General features: G+C 42.4%; 1 protein-coding gene across 1 annotated transcript in view; it reads left to right on the top strand.

Moving 5' to 3' along the window:
• ANTXR1 (ANTXR cell adhesion molecule 1) overlaps positions 1 to 23,043 on the top strand; it is a 222,201-nt gene that overhangs the window by 132,011 nt on the left and 67,147 nt on the right. Inside the window, exon 16 of the mRNA XM_066593054.1 lies at positions 750 to 917. Within this exon, the coding sequence (XP_066449151.1) occupies positions 750 to 917 (168 nt within the window). The remainder of the gene's footprint in view (positions 1 to 749; positions 918 to 23,043) is intronic.

The raw sequence follows: 23,043 nt of genomic DNA, 5'->3' as shown, positions 1-23,043 counted from the left end.
ATCATAGGGTTTTTGTTCTTATTGGGTCTCACAATCTAAATTCACTTATAAGTATGTTTTTGGAGTGTTGGAGTAAACCAGAGTTCCCAGAAGAAACTCATACAAATACGGGGAGAGCATGCAAACTCCATGCAGATGTTGTGCTTGGTCAGACTTGAACCCAGAACCCCAGCGCTAACCACTGAGTTATGATGACTACATCTCAGCTTCTGCAATACCCAGTAATATGTTACTATGGTTAGACTCATTTATGTTACCACTCCATAAGTACTTATCATTTGTTCATGAACCTTCTTTTTGTTCTACTTGTAGGTGTAGCCCCCCTACTTATTATTTGTCAATTTCCTATTGCTTCTATGGTACCAAGAAAGTCACTATTCAAATCTGTCACTTTCCCCGATGGGGTTTACAATCTAATATCCTTGAGTCAGACACATGCATACACTACAGCCAAATTCATAAAAGCCAATGACATGTTCTTAGCTTTAAACTTTGGGAAGAAATCCACTCAAACATAAGGAGAACATACAAACTCCTTGCACATGTTGTCCTTGGTCACATTCATACCCAGCACCCAAGTTCTGCGTAGTGACAATGCTACAACTACGTCCCCTCTCTAACTACAGTATACATAGCCCTGCAATACTGGCAATACTCTAATGCTCTGTGATCAAAGATTGGTATCAATTTGTGAACCCAAAATGTAGTGTCTTTGGTGGTCGCTAAAACTTTTTATTCAATTTTTTTAGGTACGTTGGGGAGAAAGAGGTTCCACAGAAGAAGGAGCTAAGTTAGAGAAAGCCAAGAACGCCAAAGTGAAGATGCCAGAGCAAGAGTATGAGTTTCCCTCTCCAAAGATTCTCAACACCAGCTATGACAGGCCAAACTCTTCTCGAAAGTGGTACTCTCCAATTAAGGTAGGATCAGTATATAGCATCTTCTAATAAACAGTAAGGCCCCATGCACATGACTGTATAAAAACAATTGGTACCAATCAACTCTTTATATGGATGCACAATCTGCACTTGTGAAGGTCTGTATGGAAAGTATGTCCGACCACATATATTTCCATATGGCGTTCTGTATAAGTGTAGTTTCAGTTTAAAAGTTTTTTCTGCTTTCTAGCTGATAGTTTGAACAGAAAAAAACAGTACACACACTATAACTATATGGAAGTGTTACATGATCCATGTACATGAATAGGACGTTTTAATCGCCATTGACTATGGGGAAATATGCACCATATCGAATGAAGCATGGTACAACTTTTTAATTCGCACTGCATGCATGCATACAAAATTAACTCTATACAGTCATGGCTTTGAGTACAGAAACCTTTATAGGATAGCATTACCACCTTATGGCTCAGTAAACTTGGGACTGGCAGAACTGTAATGTGTTCGTGGGCAGCAACCCTAATAGTAAAGATTGAAGACCATTAATATTGACTAATTTTCCTAAATTTCATCTACATAAAGCTACTAACAGTCTGTAGGTTAAGTAAAAATTCAGAGTACCCTAAAATTGTTTCTAGTTCAAACGACCCTCCAGTTCTTGACAAACCAAGATGGCCGTACTGCTTCTTTGACTATCTGGTGCATACTGTGCATTGTTAGGGCATCAGTAGTGTAAGACAGGCTGCTTTGATTGCCTACTGCTGCTCATGTGATGGTCATAGTTAGAGATGAGCGAGTATACTCGCTAAAGGCAATTGCTCAAGCGAGCATTGCCTTTAGCGAGTATCTCCCCCGCTTGAGACGGAAGGTTCGGGTGCCGGCGCAGGGGAGCTGTGAGTAGCGGCAGTCAGCAGGAGGGAGCGGGGGGTAGAGAGGGAGAGAGAGATCTCCCCTCCGTTCCGCCCCGCTCTCCCCTGCAGCTCCGTGCCCGCTGCCGGCACCCGAACCTTCCATCTCGAGCAGGCAGGTACTCGGTAAAGGCAATGCTCGCTCGAGCAATTGCCTTTAGCGAATATACTCGGTCATCTCTAGTCATAGTACTTCAAAAGCAATTATTTCTGGAATGTATCTGCCCTAAATGATCACTGCAAAAGACGTATTGCGGGTCATTAAGAGGATAGTGAGGGTCATTGAGGTGATGGCATCATGTACTGTACATTATTTGCTCTGATCAAAGCTGAGCATAAGTGTAATCAGAATCTACTAAACACACAAACTGCTGGGCACGAGATCCATGCAAATTTTATAAAAAGGTTCTCAAATTATATCTTTGTGCCCAAAATAAATCTTACACCTCATGTTTGGCAGGAGAGACTAGAGTGAAACCATGGCAAAAGGAAATGTTCACAGATATTTTTGTACATTCTTGTAAAATGCATCTAGACCAGAAGAAGAGGTTACAGGCGTGTAACAAACATTACTAATCTAAAAGTTTTCTTACTACATATGCAGCATGTTCTCCTGGAGAACTCAATGTAGCTAAAAAGCCCCATTAAGATAGCGTTCACTGACTATTGTACAAAGTGTCCCGTCATTGCAAGCTGACACTTTCCAACAACAGTATGTGTCCATCATATGAAGCATTAACTTTTATGTGGTCATTATCCTTAGGAACCCTTACCCTCCAGCATCCAAACCTACCACCAATTCCCCCCACTACCACAGCTCACCACCACTGACACATTCTGATGGTAATAATAATTTCCTGTGCAAATATCCAACTGGTAGTGAGTCTTAAGGGCAATACTCCCTAGGAAAACGTATGCAACATAGCCCTCCCCCAGAAGGAAGGGAACTGTGGTCTCTACTGCCACCAATAGGCGGTTACACTGTAAATCAATGCCTGACCCTTTGGAAAGCCTTGTAACATCACTATGGTTATTGCATAAAGGGAATGTGAAGTCATAAGTAGTTAAGTATAGAGCCTAGGTGTAATGTTGCTGGCTAGACACAAGAGGGCAGAACTGGACTTCACCTACAGCAGGTACTAATGGTGTCTCCAAGTAGTCAGCTACCCCCAGGTCGTACAGGTAGGCCGAATTATGTAATAACTAGTGTGTCAAATGAGTAATAATATGAAGCATGTATCAACACTAGTAGGTAGCAAATATATAGGAACTCACCAGTAGATGACTAGAACACAATGGTAATGGCAAAAACGGGTGACGGTGGTCAGATAATAGAGCAGATGGGTGATAGCGAACACATGATTTAAAAAACTGACAATAATTCACCCTAACTCTAGCTTACCCTAAGCCTTTCCCTAGTCTATCCCTGGTGCTGACCATAACACCAGATACTGTTTCCTGAGTATTCCTGAAGATATCATCCCTAATGCAAACGTTATCTGAAACACAGACCCTGACAGACACTATAACCAGCACCCTATTGCAGAAGCAAGGAATATTTAAAAAGATTTTAACAATCAGAAAATCCTCTTTGAATGATCCTGATTTTCAGCAGTGTGGTCAGCTAACCCACTCTAATAAATCAGCTGTGAGACAGTTGCATTGCGACTGCCCCAACAACAAACTAGTAGCCAGGAGATGACAAAACAGCAGGAGCATTCCTGCAGATCATAACACTAGGTATGGCTTTGGAGACCCAGGAGCTTTAAAGGTAACCTGTTGCGAGTATTTAGCAAAGTAAACCAACAATAGCGCTGGTATTATGAAGTACAAGTCTTTCCCACACTAACATAGTAACATAGTAAGCTAGGCCGAATGAAGACAACGTCCATCTAGTTCAGCTTTTGCTATTGCTATTGGTGAAAGCATACATGAATAATTTCGGTTTGAAAATTTCCTGCACTATATATAAAATAGGCAGTGCAGTCCGGTAGGTGCGCCGGACCGACTCTGGTAGCTGCCGGGTTTTCACAAAAGCCTGCTCCTCTCACCTCCTTTTGTGTGGATGACACCAAATGCATCAATGATGCACTGCTGCAAAGTCTTGCGGTAGCCATGAGCTCGGCCCCCGGTGTCTGCGCGAATAAACTATCCGATTTATGGGCAGAATCGATGTCCCTATTTGCCCATTCACTGGAGTCAAGCTCAAGGTGCAGGCGCGAGGCTTCGCAGCAGTGCTTGGATGACGCATTTGGCTTCATCCATGTCAAAGGAGTAGAGAGGGGCAGGCTTCTGGGAAAACTGGGCAGCTAGCGGAGTTGGTCTGGCATGCCCACTGGACCGCTCTGCATATTTTACATACGGCAAGGGCAATTTTCAAACTTCAATTATTCAGGTATGCTTTCACCACCAGAAATACCAAAAGCAGTGTGGGAAAGACCTGTACTTCACAGTGGCAGTGCTGTTGTTGGTTTACTTTGCTAAATACTGGAGAGAAGTTGCCTTTAAGCTGCACCTCTGGAAAATAGACTTCCATGTAGAACAAATTTGTCAGATTTCATTTCAACTTTTCTTCAAAAGCTAAGGATGATGTTGCCAGAACATGTTGGCTGTGCGTGCCACTTCTGTTTTGGAGATGGATCTCTAGTACTGTATACTTTCGTGTGTAAATCATTCTTCTAGATGCTGCCTTTCCAACTTATCATCATATACCTTACTGCTTTTTTTTAAGAAACTTCTCAGGAAGTAGGAGAAAATACAATATTGAGTAATTTCAGCTGCTTTTCCTTGAACACTTTTTTGGAGCAGATGGAACGGATTTTGATTAATGGAGAAGAATTTCATAACATTTTTTTTAATTTATTGCGCAATGATTTAAGATGTTTAATAAATAGAATTCAATGTTCTGTGGAAACCTCATGTGCTTATAATATTTGATGGACAAGAAACATCAACAACTCACACGCTGTTGGCTACTAATCTGTTAGGTAAAAACAACAAGACAATAAGGATGGATGGCATCGTGATGGAAAAGTGGGCAATGTTGGGGCCATTTGTGATGGAAAAGTGGCAATGTTGGGGCCATTTGTGATGGAAAAGTGGCAATGTTGGGGCCATTTGTCATGGAGTAGTGGCAATGTTGGGGCCATTTGTAATGGAAAAGTGGGCAATGTTGGGGCCATTTGTGATGGAATAGTGGCAATGTTGGGGCTGTTTGTCTATCATTACATAGATTATTTTAATGGTAGTTGAACTATGCCATTTTCCTGCCATCACACTTTCACAAGGCACAGTCTAACAATGAGATAAAGGTATGGAGACCCTTTGCTATTAGAGTTTACAATTTAAAAGAGGCGAGGATATTAGTAGTTTTGAATTATTCTGCCCTTTCGTATTGCAATGGAAATTAATGCTGTAATGAGATCGGCTAGACGCAAGAAGACAGAACTCCCAGTACCTAAATACCCCGAAGACTTACATTTGGGCCAAGTTATGTGTAACAGCAGGATAGTCAAAAAAGCATAGTATAAAGCACATATCAACACTAGTAGGTAACAAAAAAACAAGGATAGGCACTCATAAATATATGAAAGAAACAGAATGGCGATGTTAATCAGATGATGGCACAAACCAATAATAATCCAATAATAGAGTGGATAATAGCAAACTGACAATAACTGACCTCAACTCTACATTTTTCAAAGTCTTCCTCTAATCTATCTCTGAAACTGGCCATAACAGCAGACACTGCTTTACCCGAGAATCTCTAAAGACATCCCCAATGGAAACCCTATTGGAAATAGTGACTCTGACAACTGGTGAAAGGGAACTAAGATTCAGAGACAAAAACAAACAAACAAATCAAGCAGAGTTAAACTAAGAAGGAAAATAAAGATACACACACACAAAAAAAAAACTACAAGGCTAAGAAGCAAGACCTGGACTAGAAATAACCACAGAAACAAAACCAGACCAATAAAGAACAGAGCTAGACTATACATAAGATCCTAGCAGTATTCAAGGAATACTGGATTTAAATGCACATAGCTTACAGCATAACCAGCAAAATATTGCAGAAGTCAGGAATATTTAAAGAAGGGCTAACCAATCAGGAACTCATCTCCTAAAGAGACTGAGCTGCTGTGGCATGGTGAGTTGACTCACTCTAATAAATCAGCTGTGAGAAATTGTTGATTTAGATTTTTCCTTGCTGTTGTCAAGATTTTAGTTTTTTTGATATTCAAGCGTAGGCCTGCTTTTTCACTTCCTTCTTTAACTTTTAGTATCAGTTGTTCAAGATCTTCCTGTCTTTCTGCCAGCAAAGTTGTATCATCTGAATATCTGAGATATCTTCCACCGATCTTGACTCAAATGTTGGATTAATCTAAATTGTATTGCCTCAAAATTGCCTCTGCATACAGGTTGCACAATGCAGCAGATAAGATGCAGCCTTGGCGTACGCCTTTCCCAATTCTGAAACATTTAGTGTTACCATTGGAGGTCCTCACCATAGCCTCTTGGTTTGCATATAATAACTGGGACCACATTTGTCTTAGGCATGGGCACATCTTGTAATGTACAATGCAATCAAAAGGCTTTGCTGTAATTCATAAAACATATGTACACTTCCTTCTGGTATTCACAGGCCTAAACCATAATCCATCGGAGATTTGCAATCTGGTCTCTTATTCCTCTTCCTTTGCAAAAACTGGCTTGTATATCAGGGACTTCTTGTTCATCTATGCATTTTTGTATAATCTTCTGTACAACTTTGCTTGCATGCCATAGTAGGGCTATCGTGCTGTAGTTTGAGCATTCTTTTGGGTCGCCTTTTTTGGGAAGTGACATGAAAACTGACCTTGGCCAGTCTTTTGGCTACGATTTGGTTTCCCAAATCTTGCGACAGAGTGCTGTTCGTATCTAGATTGGCAGGGCTTGAGCAGCTCAGCAGTTATGCAATCAATTCTAGGGTCTTTCCGATTTGGTAGCTAATTCAGTGCCCACTCAACTGCATCCTCTAGGATATCAGATTCTAATTCTCTTAGTTCTTCTCTTTGAAGTTGATGCTTTCCGTGATCATTTGTGTACAGTTCTTCTGTATATTCCTCCTATCTATGCTTTATTTATTCAGGATCATGTAATTCCTTGCCAGTCTGATGAAAAATTGAGGCTGCATTGGCAATGCAAAAGGAGTACAAGCCATTTTTCACATGAGTGAAGAGCTCTCTGGTGTGTCCTTTTTTGTTTGCTTCTTCTAATTCCATGCAGCATGCATTCCAAAACAGTTCTTTGTCTTTCAGGCTTTGCACTAAAACTGGGCATTAGCTACTGGTAATTGTCCCTGTTCCCAGTACTTTTTGCTTCTCATCGAATGGTGATTTAGCTGCTAGTATCCAGGTTGTTTTTCTTGTTGCTTTTTTGCATGGTATATTTTCATTTACTGCATTGATTGTAATGCTTTTCATTTCCTCCCATAGTTCATCTAACTCATTTTCAAAGGTATTATCAGATCCATAATAAAGGAATGTTTTTGCTGCTAGAACTGAACTTTTTCCACTTTTAGATTCCACAAGATATAATCAATTGGATTGCAGTGAACTCTGTTAGGAGACGTTGAGTTCTACAGGCAACATTTTGGCTGTGCAAACAATGTGTTAATAATTGTTGATCGGTTTTCTTGACAAAATTGGAAAAGTCGGTCACTGACAGCATTTCGTTCTCCTAAAGCCGAATTTCTTTACTATTGGTGTTTCTTCTTCTGCGTCAATTTTAAATTGAAATCGCCAATGACGTAAACTATGTCTTTTTGGGGGATTTGCTGCAGGGTTTCTTACACATGAGCATAAAATTTTTTGATTTGTTCATCTGCTGCATCAGTGGTAGGGGAAAAAATTTGTATTACGAATATGAGGTTTTCCGTTGATGCGGATGGTCATGATTCTTAAGACATGGAAACCATGGAAAGCTTCACTAATCTTTTTGATACCATTCCTTCAGATGTTTTTTATTTCCTGAGTAGAAAAATTGTGAAATCGCCGCTGGTAAAGTATCCATTCCCTGTCCAGTGAAGTTCATCGATTCCCAGTAGGTTGATGTTTAATTGTTGCATTTCATTCCTTCTCATGCATAAAATTGGAACATGCAACATAAGTGAAATGAACATTGGCAAATTAGACAAGCATAATATACATAGAATGTATCATTACCCCGTCCCATTTCTTTCTCCCCACCCCTTCAGCTGTTGCAATTAACCCTTTCCAATCCACTGTCTGACGTCTGAAGACATTCTGATTGAAGGCTGTACGGCTCCGATGTCGGAAGACGTCCAGCAGAGTATTCTTACTGTATATTACTGGCCGCTCTGTTGTTGGGTGCCTCTCCAGCATGTCACATACTGCAGTACTGGCTCTAGCCAGCAAACGGCACCATTGTATAATGGCAGAAAGTGAAAGCCCCCTAGGAAACCCTAAATCCGAAATTGGATTGCAAAGGGTTAAGACACCAAAAAATTAATCCAAACATTTTGAATTGCCAGCCCTCCAGACCGTTTATTTCATTGAAGGTTCTCCAATTTAATTCTAGCAGATTTCTAATCCCATAATAAACTCCTAAATATCGGATGAAGTCTAAAAAAATATTGCGATGGAATCCAAACCAGAGTTTTGAAAAATGTAGAGGAGTTGTGGCATCAACACACAATTTTAATACGATTTCCCCTGCCAATTATGAACAATGCCAGACGATTCCAGACCTTAACCTTATCTTCGATCCTTTGTACCAATGGAAGTAAATTGGAAGAAATATACTCTTGGGTCTTAAAAAAATACCACCACTCTTGAATTCCTTCACTATTTATAATTGCATATGTTCCAATGAATAGTCCACTGGCAAGGGATCTAAAGCAAGAATTACAGATTTCCCCTAGTTAATAGTAAGACCTGACATCTTATCAAATGTATCAAAAATGGACATGATAGGACTCAGTGATCTACTTGTATCTCTCTTATGCAACAGATCATCTGCATATAGTGAGAAATATTCTTCAATTCCTCCATACTGCAATCAAACGATATCATGTGGTTGCCTTATCAAACCAGCCAGGGAGGGGCTTGATTGCCAAGAGAAGAGTGGACACCCCTGCCTTATTCCCCACTTGAGTTTTATGTTTGGGGAAGCTGAAGGAGATGCTAGACCTGTGAATGACATCATCACCCTGCATCAAAGAATAAGGGGCAAAATTGATGCTGGATGAATTCGTTGCTGCTAGACACCAATGCATATTTCATGCACAGCGTTGCGTTGCAGCAAAAGGAAGGCATGTTGAGAATTTGTTGATGTAAACTATTTTCACTTCCTGCATTTGTCGTATTTTAAATTTAAATTAGTTTTCACCCTGCTTTCTGTTTGTATAGTTTTCCAGCATTACACATCAGCAATGTGATAAAGCCTACTCACTTTTTGTCTTGTCCGACCAGTTTGTAAAAGCCATGAGCCAAGGGCATTCATAACATAGAAAGAGAGCAATATCGCTACTATGGGACCCTTGAAAAAAACATGGTTGCTCCATTTCCTTTGCTCATGGGTAGCAAAAACCTTCACAAAACTCATCTTTGTATCGTTAGCAATCAAGTTGGGTGGGTAATTGACCCAATAGTCATGGGAATTATGTATATCGCATTATGAGTTTATAGCCAGCCTCAGTGATTGATACATTAATGGAGAGTTTTGGGGTTAATACAGCGATTTTATGCCAATCCGTAATCGATATGTCTTCACCCAATTCCCTTTCCCATTTCCTCATGTAGGGGAGTTTATCCGTGGGCGTAGTAAAGTTTGAATATAGTTTGGCAATGATTCCAAGGCCTCTGGTATTAGTGTTGCAAAGACTTTCCAAAAACAGACAAATCAGCCAAAGTGCGCCTGTAGATAATACATAGTGCTTGATTTGCTGAAGGTGAAAAATCTCTGAGTTTGGAATAGAGTGGACAGCATGAAAATATATATATTGTCTAAAGCCTAGTCTATCGACAAAATCAGCTATTCTGGTGAGGTCTCTGGCTATCCATCATCCAGTTTTGTTCATACCAGGGGGGATATGCAAAATTATCAAACAGACTGGATATAGGGAGGTGTCTGTAAATCAGGTTATATCTTTTCGACAGTCTATCCTATAGTGCCAGGGAAGAAGATAAGGTAGGGCTCATAATTGCTTGTTTGTATTCCATTCTGTGTCAAAAAACGCCTTCGAGTGATTGTGGGGGTAACTACCTGGGCCTCAATCGATACCCATTGGGGATTGTCATGTGGGGAGAATATAGAGGTTTATTTTGCTAATTGGGCTGCGTGGTAGTATTTTAGGATGTTCAGAACTCCAAGGCCTCCTGCACAACGAGGTGCGTATAGGGTAGATTGTTGAATGCATCTGGACTTGTTTGACAGTAAAAGGTCAAAAGCTTGGATTGTAGACGTTTTAAACCCACCACTGGGATTGGAATAGGCAATGTGCGAAAGAGATATAAAATGTTTGGGAGCCAGGACATTTTAATGGAGTAACTTCTGCCTAACCAAGAAAGCGCTCTTTAGTATATAGGTTATTATAGAATTGACCAAATGATCTTCCAAACTCTTCTGGGTTTCGGCTTAAGTTACCATTTTGGAAACATAATTTAGGTATTGCTGGAAGGAAAAGCCTGCACTGTATGTGACTGGCAGCCATGGCTCCCCATCGTCACATACAGAACAGCAGGTCCTGTGTCTGTTAATGGCTGTATCTGACAGGGCATAGAAAATATGTGTGGGAGTATTGGACACCAGGAATTATTAGAAGTTGACCAGATAGCACAAAAAACAGGGTAATATTAGGCCACCCTGAAGAATGAGCAGGAATTTTAATGTTAATAAAGTAGCACATGCTATAAATATGCGAGGATTTCACTGTTACTCTTCCATTTTACACTAATTATTTAAAGGTAAACTTGTTTTTGTTTACTTTTTGGGTAGAATTTCCCTTTAAGTTATTAAGCTTGACGACAACATGCTCTGGGGGAGCTGCGTAAACAGTTTATAGCATGCACATTACAGGTCTTCTAACTCTTACAACATTATTGTTGCTGTAAATACAAATTAAACCTAAAACCACAATGTTACTAATAGTGGAGCTATCGGGAACATAAACAATTTGCTAACATTTTAATCCCTAAATGTGTTCGAGAAACCAGGCCTCTTGGAGCCAAGACTCGGAGGATCTCTCCCTGTTACACAACTGGTTTGTTGCTACAATATGAGTGATGTATGTTTAGACTATACGAGTCATTTTGTTGCCTTTTATGGAGTTTCACTGATTTTATACTTTTTAAGTTGCATTTTTTTTAATGCACAGATTTTGAATGTTTTTTTTTTCTTCACAAAAGAGCTAAAAATCAGCAAAGCTGCAAAATGAGTTTCTGTAGCATATTTATTAATACTAGTGTGATATTAAAGGAGTATTCCCACTAAGAACATTTATTACCTATTCCCAGGACTAGTAATAAATGTGTGGATGCTAATGAGAAAAAAGGCCTCTGGGCTGGAAGGTCTTTGGTTAGGGGGCCTGGGCAAGCCAGGATGTCTGAGTCACTGGGCTGACGCAGTGAGATGGCCCCCAGGAGTGCTGAGGGGAGCAAAGATAAGTCTTTACCTTAAGGACCAGCAGATGCCTGGGGCACTGCATCACAGGTTCTGGACTCCAGGTCCTAATAGAGATAGTGGGCCTGGTCATAGGGCCTGCACCAAGAGAGAGCAGTCACCTGTGGGTTACCCATTGAGCAAAGACACTCATGGCTGATGCTCCAAAAAGCAGACAACTTACAGTGATAATATCCAACAGAATAGCCTCCAAGAATTTGAAGGTGAGAGCAGCAGCAGTGGACTTGGGGAGGCACTCTTCACTTCATCAATAGATCTTTCAAATAAATATGATAAAGTGACCCTAATCTTCAACTTGAGTTGTTTGTTCCCAAGACCCCCAGCCTGATTCATTACTAGACTTCTCATAAAGTATGCTGCCCCATCTTTGTATCTAAATATCATGGTTAAAGGGTTTTTTTCAAACTAAACTATTGATGACCTGTCCTCAATAAGCCATCAGTAGTTGGTCTGCCTTTTAACTCCTACTCCTCTCTTATACTCTCTTGTATCATCCCCCTTTAAATATTAATTATCACTGCAGAATACCATTTTTGTTTCATTCTGTTACTTTGTATCAATACTTCTTTTATCTGTGGGTTTAACATTTTATGATTGTTTCACTATTGGCTTATTATTTTAGGATTATATAGAACTCTTATACATACATTCATGTCACTAGTTTTCCATGCCTACTACAAGTCTGGTCTTTATCCGAATTCCTATTTTTGTTCTGTGTCTGTTATTTTTAATTTTGCTTTCATGTTAATTTTTTGTTTACATGTTCATTTTCCCCCTTTGTTTTCTTCTGTATACTCCTCCCCACATACACACATACACACATTTGTTTGATCCCTTTTCATACCAATTGCCAGTCTTTCATCCAGTTGACTGAAGAAGAGACTATTCACCTAAAAACGTGTTTTATTTTATTCTGCATATGACCTTTCATTAAAGAAGATTTGATCCACTATTTACTTGTCAAAAACATCTTTACTTGGAAGGTTGTGGCGGGTGCCAGACTTTTTCTACGTTCATCTGCACACCATCTGTTATCCTGGCTTCTGTAAACATTCTCAATTGAATATACGATATTGCTTTATCTTTACACTTTCTAATAATACTATCAAATCTACTAATATTTGCATAGTGAATTTGATGTATAAATCTTGAAATTATACAAGTTGGTAAGGGTTTTCAAGGTAGTATTGGCCATTGGTCATTCAGGTCGAAGTTGCTTAAGTGCATAAAAAAGAAGCTAGTTAGAGATGAGCGAGTATACTCGCTAAGGCACATTACTCGAGCGAGTAGTGCCTTAGCCGAGTATCCTCCCGCACGTCTCTAAAGATTCAGGGGCCGGCACGGGTGACAGGTGAGTTGCGGCGGGGAGCAGAGGGGAGCGGGGGGGGGGGGAGAGAGGGAGAGAGAGATCTCCCCTCCATTCCTCCCCGCTCTCCCCTGCCACTGCCGGCCCCCGAATCTTTAGAGACGAGCGGGGAGATACTCGCTCGAGTAATGTGCCTTAGCGAGTATAGTCGCTCATCTCTAAAGCTAGTCTTTTCTTGGATTGGAAAGAATGTTATACATGGTGGCACAGACATTGGGCATGTGTATAGACTAATTCTCTTCATGGGTGGAATAAGTATAGTCTAGGCTCAATAGAAATATAAATCAAGTTTAATTGACATGGTCAGCTACATGTTAATGTGCATTAATGCTGGAGTGCTCATACTCCTATGGCCACTATATAACCACTATATGGGGCTGTTTTCAGCTGGCAGAAGGAGGCATCCAGCGTGAAATTGCAGGTACTCTTTAAGGTAAATAAGGGAGAGCATTTGTGCCATCTCTTATCACCCTTAAAACATTCTGGGCCCTAATGCAAAGTCTTCAAACCATGTGAAGTTTATAGTACTGGTATCTTCTTACGTGACATAGGGGTTCAGGGTTTGTGTTTGACTGTTACATCTGCACTCCTATAGCTACCATCCTGATTCTTACAATGAGCTGTGATGAAATGCCCATGACAAGGATGCCTCAGACCTCCAACACTCTGCCATTTGATATAAGCCATATGTTTCCCATTGTTGACATCCAACACAGCCCCTCCAGACTGCAGCTTGGCAGCTGAGTTTGGATCATGTGAACCTCAAATTTGTTTTCTCTTCCTTGGAAACGTAAGCAAAACATGTTATGGACACTACTGGATATTGAGCCAAGAGGAAGTTATGGAACGTACCGAAACTTTCCAGAAACAGGAAATTCTACAGTTGACAACAAGGATTTTCAGAAATGGAAAAATGTTTATAGCCTGTCAAGCAGTTTTTCTAGTGTATGTGGCATCTTCTGAAGAAGATATGTAATTGATTAGAAGTGGATGAGGCAATTAAGTCCATATTTTTAGAGTTGCTGCCATTCTCAAACTTTGCTGAAATTATTAATTTTGCATCTGCTGCATTTCGTGTAGCAGAGTTCAATTAAAGAAACCTTTGCAAAATAAGTCAGTCTAAATGTTGTTAAGTTGGAAATTATCACTACTTAATTAATGTGATCCATGATGTACGAATCCAAAAATTGAGGTGTGCCACTATGCATATACTTCTGCTGGTCCTTGATCTACATATATACTGTATAGGGAAGGGGGGGGCGAGGAGCACTCTGTTACTAATACTTTCACTATTGGAAATTCCCTGTAAAGAAATTAGTGTAGCAGAAAATTAAGGGTGTAGGTTTTCCATAAAACAGTTTCAGTGGGAAACCACATCAGAATGGGAAAATTCAATGACCTGAGTAACTTCCAACAAGCCCTGGTCATCTGTGCTAGACTAGCGTAGGCCAATATTTCATACACTCCAGCCCTGTGGGATTTTCTCATGCAGCGGTGTGAAGAGTATACTGAGAATGGTGTAATCGAAGAAAAACATCCAGTGAAAGGTGATCCAGTGGATATAAACAACTCATCGAAGAAAGAGGTCAGAGGAGGATGTCGGGAATAGTTCTAATGAACAGGCAATGCACAGTCAAGAAAATTGCAGCTCAATACAATGCCGGTGGTCGAACTAATGTGTCCAAACATACAATTCGTTGTTCCTTAGCACGGATGGACTATAACAACAGTGCTGTCTAAGAGAAACAGAAAGGCAAGTCCTCAGTGGGCAAAAGAGTGCAAAAATTGGATCACTGAGCAGTGAAAAAATATTGCCTGATCAGATGAATCCAACGAATCAAGATTTCCGTTGCATCATGCTGATGGAAGGTCAGAATTTGGCACAAGCAGCATGAATCAATGAACCCTTCCTATCAACTGTTCAGAGCATGTCAATATCCTTCTCTTTTTGTGGCAACTGCAAGAAGCAAACCTGTACACATGGGCCAATATTCCTGTGGAACGATTTCCACACCTGCATTTCTTAAGGCGATCCAGCATGTCAATAATTGGGGGCGCTAATAGAGTGACCATACAGCATATATACGATAGTTGCATCAAGTCATATGTATATGAGTGTGTACTTTACTACGGTAGCTTAAAATGCATCCAACAAATAGGAAAGAAACAGACTTGTTCAGTTTATGGTTTTAGTTAGTTTCTTTCTTCTAATATTGAAGTGTTCTGATTAGAATCTGATCACAGGGAGTCTTGATTCTGGGAATCCCAAGTCAACCCAGCTGTGGGGACTGCTGGAGAACTGATGAATGACAGAACAACCCTTGAAATTATTAGGTATCCAGATCTTTCCAATTTTCAATAAGACAAAGCAGTTATCCAATGCCAAGAGCTATGGTGTATGTAGTTTTTGGCTTTAGGTAATAGAGGACGGTCCAAAACAAGGTAGCGTAAATGGGTTTTCCGTCTCGTAAAGTGATGGCATATGATTAACAATGAAATGATGGCATATCACTGAAGAATGAAGGTGTTGCAGCACTACATTAGCACTCTGTTACTGCTGTATGCCCTTCTCTTCAATGGAACAGAGCTGCAGTTCCTTGCATAGCAGGTTAATGGGATCACCACTATGGAGAGAAAGACAGTGAAGGAGCTGCAGCACTGCTGTGTGGCCCCTTCATTCTTAGGATCGGTGGAGGTCCCAGTAGTTGGAACCCACAGTTAGGTAACTGATTGCATATCCTAGCAATATGCCATCACTTTATGAGATGACAAGCTGTAATATAACGTTATGATAAAATTCCTAAATATTACTTGCTGATTTCCAGATGACAAATGTTGTCCCGCGAAAGCAAGTGGGGTTATACACTTCTGTATGGCCATATTAATGCACTTTGTAATGTACATTGTGCATTAATTATGAGCCATACAGAAGTTATCAGAAGTTATTCACTTACCTGTTCCGTTGCTAGCGTCCTCGTCTCCATGGTGCCGTCTAATTTTCAGCGTCTAATCGCCGGATTAGACGCGCTTGCGCAGTCTGGTCTTCTTCTTTTCTCAATGGGGCCGCTCGTGCCGGAGAGCGGCTCCGTGTAGCTCCGCCCCGTCACGTGCCGATTCCAGCCAATCAGGAGGCTGGAATCGGCAATGGACCGCACAGAAGCCCTGCGGTCCACCGAGGGAGAAGATCCCGGCGGCCATCTTCAGCCGGTAAGTAAGAAGTCACCGGAGCGCGGGGATTCAGGTAAGCACTGTGCGGATTTTTTTTTAGGTCCCTGCATCGGGTTTGTCTCGCGCTGAACAGGGGGGCTGTTGAAAAAAAAAAAAAACAGTTTCGGCGCGGGACAACCCCTTTAAGGGCTCAGTCAGACGAGCGAGTTTTTTTTGCGTACCTAGGTGCACAAAAAAAAGCATTCCATGCATTAGTAAAATGCGCATGACCATGGCTCTGTGCCCATTGCTTTTAATGGGATGCATGCAACCCCCACAGTGATTTTCGGGGAAGGGCTTGAAATATAAGCCGTTCCCTGAAAATCATCCCTAGCTCGTGTAAAAAATAAAAAATATATATACTCACTTCTCCGCCGCTGTCGGGACTCCAGCGCATCTTGTCTGTGCAATCCAGGCAGTGTTCTGAAGCTCTTTCAGCAGGTGGGGATTTAAAAATCCATGCATTCTGAAAGGGCTGTGTCTGATTGGCTGATTCATTGAATTCATTGAATGGCTGAGCGCTGTGACCAATCACAGGCAGCGCTCAGATGTCATTCAATGAATGGCTAAGCACTCAGCCAATCAGGCACAGCCCTTTCAGGAGGTGGGATTTTTAAATCCCCATCTGCTGATAGAGCTTCAGAGCAGTGCCGGGAAGCCAAGCGTCGAGACGTGCTGGAGCCTCAACAGTGGCGGAGAGGTGAGTATCTAATTTTTTTTTATACAAGTTAGGGTGATTTTCAGGGAAGGTCTTATATTTCAAGCCCTTCCCCGAAAATCACTGCGGGTGTTGCCTACAGCCCATTGCTTTCAATGGGGCCGGCTCCATTGAAAGCAATGGGAGAACATCGCGATCCTCTGCCACAGCTGTGGCAGGGAATTCCTTTATCCCTGCGGGGAGTACCCTTGTCACTGAATACTGTGACAGTGCTGTCACGGTGTTCAGTGATGAGGGGAGTCCCCGTGGGGAATCGTTATGCGCAACACAGACCTTGCCGCTGCACGCATGTCCTTTTTTTGCAGGTGCAAATATTTTGCGTCTATAAAAGACGGACATGTGAACATATCATAGGGAATCAATGGTTCTGTCAGACGTGCTTTTTTGCACACATAGCCGCATGCAAAAAAAAAACGCCCATCTGACTTCGCCCTAAGGCCTTAGTCAGACGGGCGTTTTTTCGCGCGATTTGCGCATCGCATGTTGCATGCGCAAAACGCGTGACCGGGGGCGAAACATCGCGGGAAAAATCTGCACCTAGCCGCGTTAATCGTCGCAGCAAAACGCCCGTCTGACCGGAGAAAAATCGCCGTGCGCATCAAAATGCGCATGAAACTTAGACTGACCGGCGAAAAAAATGATTTTGGTGCGCACATAAAACGCCGAACGTAGATAGGCGCGATCTGCGAATCGTTGTGTCCTATAATTTATCGCATATCCGCATAAAAAGCGGACATGTGACCGATACCATAGCGAACCATTGGTTCTATATATGCGCGAATCACATGCGCATGCGCAAATCGCGCGAAAAAACGCCCGTCTGACTAAGGCCTTAATATGGAAAGTTTTGCAGCGGTTCTGGGATTGTTTCCTTTCTAGTATTTTGTATAGTCATAGAGGCAGAAAAAAGACTAATTTATTTGTCAAAGCCCTTCACAGTTTAGACATAAATTAAAATCAATTCCTTTTATTAGATAGCTTTAAAAACACAGTAGAACAAAACAGAGCACTACAAATAACCCTCTAGATTGCCAGAGGTATATTAACCTTGATCAAAGGTAAGCGACTATAGCTACTTTATTGATTTTATCGTACCCTTCTTATATTCAGAGAGGGCACTGTATAATATGTATTTATACGATAATACAGTAGCTGTCGCTATATCATAGAACTCAGGTCAGGGTGGAATCAAATTTATTTCTTACGCATCTCTTCCCATATTTTTTATCTTATAATAAAGATTGATCACTATCATTATACTGGATTCAGGTGTCACAGCATCTAACTTACATCTTTTTTCAGTATTATAAGAGGGAAGGTTTGCGAATACAAAGAGTGTGCACCCTTTATCTTGGCAGTGCAAATATATAATTCTTACTCCAAGTAAGGTTCAAATGTATAGGGGCTCATAACCTCTTTGTATCAAAAAATGTAGTGTCATACAGTTTCATTGGTATTGAGAGAAACCCAGATTCTTTCCAATGGCTATTGATTGGCTGTATGATCACGCATTTACTCAATAGATAGTGTTTACTATTTGTTTTATAGTCTCGATTATAGCATCCATAGGCTCCGATTTTAGTATTTTTTTAATCTCGACGCGTTTCGCCGCTAGTTTAAGCGGGTCATCAGGAGATTAATTGAGTATTATTGTAGCTTTAGTTACAATTTGATGCCTATCCCAGAGTTTTATTTGCTCAATTTGGACTGATGCGTTACTCTGTCAGAGGCAATATAGTATAATAATTCTTTCCTAATATAGGATTTGTATATTCTGATGAGAGGACAACCTTTGATGTTTAGGTGGTCTCTCTATATGGAATAGATCTGAGATCTATATATTTTTCTGAGAGAGCAGTCTATGATGATCAGACAGCCTCTCTGTATAATATAGATCTACTACGGTAAGATGTTCTTTTTCATATCCGAGATTTGTATATTTACAAGAGAGAACAACCTTTGATGTATAGGTAATCTCTCTATATAGTACAAATCTGAGATCTATATATTTTATATTATTTTTTAGAGAGAGATAGTGGTCTGTGGTGGACAGGCAGCTTCTCTATGTAATTCAGATCTTGATAGTTTGAGCAATATGCAATCAGCCGCAATTTCGTATAGAGATAACGGGTATAGACTAGGAGTTCCCCAGCAAAGGCTAATGCAGGGCTGATTGCTATTGCTTTCTTAATGGTACTGCCTATTGCTGATATGCATTTTTCTGATCTAGAGTGAGAGCGGTAGCGCCTCTGGCCTTGATGGTAGGTCAGGGCTATCTGAGTGCTGTGGAAGTATCTTCCCTTATAAAGCAAGCTTTCTCCTCCCCTTAGGGGTGTATCCATATTTTCTGACCAATAATGTCGCCTCAGGGGCAGACCTAGGTTTAACTTACATACGATCAAGCTCTATTTATGTGATGTAGAAGGTGATAGATTACTAAAACTGCATGTTGTAGGGAGGAATCAATTCATCCTGTTTATCGATTCCTCCTACCGGTAGCCGATCGGGAGACCGCATCATACTAAGGTCGTCTGTTGTGCCATGTTGCCGTTTGGGATCCTCCTATTATGGGCGTGATCCCTCTGAGCATGGTGTAATTGGATGGGAAGGGGGCGCTGGTCGCGCAGCGGCGTGCTTGCATCATCAACGTGATGACGTCGCTCCATCGCGTTTCCCCTATCAACGTGATGAAGCAGCTACGCCGCAGGGGGCCGCTCGAATGTCACGGCGTTGTGACGTCCACGGCGTGATGACGTTTTTACGCCGGGATGCCGTGGAGTCGAAAGGACGTGGCGGCGTGATGACGTCATCAACGTGATGACGCTACTCCGTCGCAATAGGCCCACATAGCCTCTACCGCATTGATTCAGGAGGCGGGATGTATCGGCACAATCTGATAGAGTGACAGGAATAAGAGGAGGGGGTTGGCTTCTTTGAATAATTAGTCAATTATTAGTGATTCGATATCTTGACTTAGATAGTATTTAAAGACACAAATGGCAAATAGAAGTTGTATTAGATTTCATACCAATAAAGAATACATATCTAATTTGTTATTTATTTTGTGTGTCAGACTATTTATCAGAAGCATACTATATTAGTAAAAGGCCAGACTCATCTATTATTCCTTAAGAATTATATTGTGTGTATATATATGTGCATATATTTTTCATGCAGGTAAGTAGATGTTTTTTAATTACAGCGATCTTCCTTTATACTAATTTTCCTTTTTAGATGTCTCCCTCTTTATGGCATTTGTAAATCATTTCTGGTCATTGGATTTTGTCCTTTAACCAAGTCGGGTTGATTTTTCATATCATAGGAAACAATTGAATGTAAGTTGTTCATTTAGCCCCTTTGGTTGTACCTAGAGATGAGCGAGCACCAAAATGCTCGGGTGCTCGTTACTCGAGACGAACTTTTCGCAATGCTCGAGGGTTCGTTTCGAGTAACGAACCCCATTGAAGTCAATGGGCGACCCGAGCATTTTTGTATATCGCCGATGCTCGCTAAGGTTTTCGTTTGTGAAAATCTGGGCAATTCAAGAAAGTGATGGGAACGACACAGAAACGGATAGGGCAGGCGAGGGGCTACATGTTGGGCTGCATCTCAAGTTCCCAGGTCCCACTATTAAGCCACAATAGCGGCAAGAGTGGGCCCCCCCTCCCAACAATTTTTACTTCTGAAAAGCCCTCATTAGCAATGCATACCTTAGCTAAGCACCACACTACCTCCAACAAAGCACAATCACTGCCTGCATGACACTCCGCTGCCACTTCTCCTGGGTTACATGCTGCCCAACCCCCCCCCCCCCCCGCCCCGACCCAGTGTCCACAGCGCACACCAAACTGTCCCTGCCCAGCCTTCAGCTGCCCTCATGCCACGCCACCCTCATGTCTATTTATAAGTGCGTCTGCCACAGGAAAAGCAGGCACACACTGCAGAGGGTTGGCACGGCTAGGCAGCAACCTACTCTAAAAGGGGCGGGGCGATAGCCCACAATGCTGTACAGAAGCAATGAGAAATCCAATCCTGTGCCACCTCCATCTGGAGCTGCACACGTGGGCATAGCAATGGGGAACCTATGTGCCACACACTATTCATTCTGTCAAGGTGTCTGCATGCCCCAGTCAGACCGCGGTTTTTTATATAAAGTCACAGGCAGGTACAACTCCGCAATGGGAATTCCGTGTGCACCCACAGCATGGGTGGCTCCCTGGAACCCACCGGCGGTACATAAAAATATCCCATTGCATTGCCCAACACAGCTGAGGTAGTAATGTCATGTTTAATGCAGGTGGGCTTCGGCCCACACTGCATGCCCCAGTCAGACTGGGGTTCTTTAGAAGTAGAAACAGATGCATTTACAACTCCCTGTGGACCCACAGCATGGGTGGCTCCCTGGAACCCACCGGCGGTACATAAAAATATCCCATTGCATTGCCCAACACAGCTGAGGTAGTAATGTCATGTTTAATGCAGGTGGGCTTCGGCCCACACTGCATGCCCCAGTCAGACTGGGGTTCTTTAGAAGTGGACACATGTAGTTACAACTCCCTGTGCACCCACAGCATGGGTGGCTCCCTGGAACCCACCGGCGGTACATAAAAATATCCCATTGCATTGCCCAACACAGCTGAGGTAGTAATGTCATGTTTAATGCAGGTGGGCTTCGGCCCACACTGCATGCCCCAGTCAGACTGGGGTTCTTTAGAAGTGAACACATGTAGTTACAACTCCCTGTGCACCCACAGCATGGGTGGCTCCCTGGAACCCACCGGCAGTACATAAATATATCCCATTGCATTGCCCATCACAGCTGAGGTAATAATGTGATGTTTAATGCAGGTGGGCTTCGGCCCACACTGCATGCCCCAGTCAGACTGGGGTTCTTTAGAAGTGGACACATGCAGTTACAACTCCCTGTGGACCCACAGCATGGGTGGGTGCCAGGAAGCCACCGGCGGTACATAAAAATATCCCATTGCATTGCCCAACACAGCGGATGTAACGTCAGCTGTAATGCAGGTGGGCTAAAAATTTCTTTGATTACACTGTAGGCGAGGGCCCACAAAAATTGCTGTATCAACAGTACTAATGTACATCAGAAAAATTGGCTATGGCCAACCAAGAGGGCAGGTGAAACCCATTAATCGCTTTGGTTAATGTGGCTTAATTGGTAACTAGGCCTGGAGGCAGCCCAGTTAAAATAAAAATTGGTGGAGGTGAAAGTTTCAACGCTTTAATGAGCATTGAAACGTATAAAAATTGTTTAGAAAAATTATATGACTGAGCCTTGTGGGCCTAAGAAAAATTGCCCGTTCAGCGTGATTACGTGAGGTTTCAGGAGGAGGAGCAGGAGGAGGAGGAGGAATATTATACACAGATTGATGAAGCGAAAAGGTCCACGTTTTTGATGGGGATACAGAACGTAGCTTCCATCCGCGGGTGCAGCCTACGTATTGCTTACGTATCGCTGCTGTCCGCTGGTGGAGAACAGAAGTCTGGCGAAATCCAGCCTTTGTTCATCTTGATGAGTGTTAGCCTGTCGGCACTGTCGGTTGACAGGCGGGTACGCTTATCTGTGATGATTCCCCCAGCCGCACTAAACACCCTCTCTGACAAGACGCTAGCCGCAGGACAAGCAAGCACCTCCAGGGCATACAGCGCGAGTTCAGGCCACGTGTCCAGCTTCGACACCCAGTAGTTGTAGGGGGCAGAGGCGTCACGGAGGACGGTCGTGCGATCGGCTACGTACTCCCTCACCATCCTTTTACAGTGCTCCCGCCGGAGCTCCGGGGAGCGGTGACACAGTCTTGCTGGGGAGCCATAAAGCTGTCAAGGGCCTTAAAGAGTGTTGGCCTGCCTGTGCTGTACATGCTGCCTGATCTCCGCGCCTCCCCTGCTACCTGGCCCTCGGAACTGCGCCTTCGGCCACTAGCGCTGTCGGATGGGAATTTTACCATCAGTTTGTCCGCCAGGGTCCTGTGGTATAGCAACACACTCGAACCCCTTTCCTCTTCGGGTATGAGAGTCGAAAGGTTCTCCTTATACCGTGGGTCGAGCAGTGTGTACACCCAGTAATCCGTAGTGGCCAGAATGCGTGTAACGTGAGGGTCACGAGAAAGGCATCCTAACATGAAGTCAGCCATGTGTGCCAGGGTACCTGTACGCAACACATGGCTGTCCTCACTAGGAAGATCAATTTCAGGATCCTCCTCCTCCTCCTCCTCCTCCTCCTCAGGCCATACACGCTGAAAGGAT

Source organism: Eleutherodactylus coqui, chromosome 2, assembly GCF_035609145.1.
Source record: "Eleutherodactylus coqui strain aEleCoq1 chromosome 2, aEleCoq1.hap1, whole genome shotgun sequence".
Lineage (NCBI taxonomy): Eukaryota > Metazoa > Chordata > Amphibia > Anura > Eleutherodactylidae > Eleutherodactylus > Eleutherodactylus coqui.
This window is presented reverse-complemented; position numbering and strand designations above follow the sequence as displayed.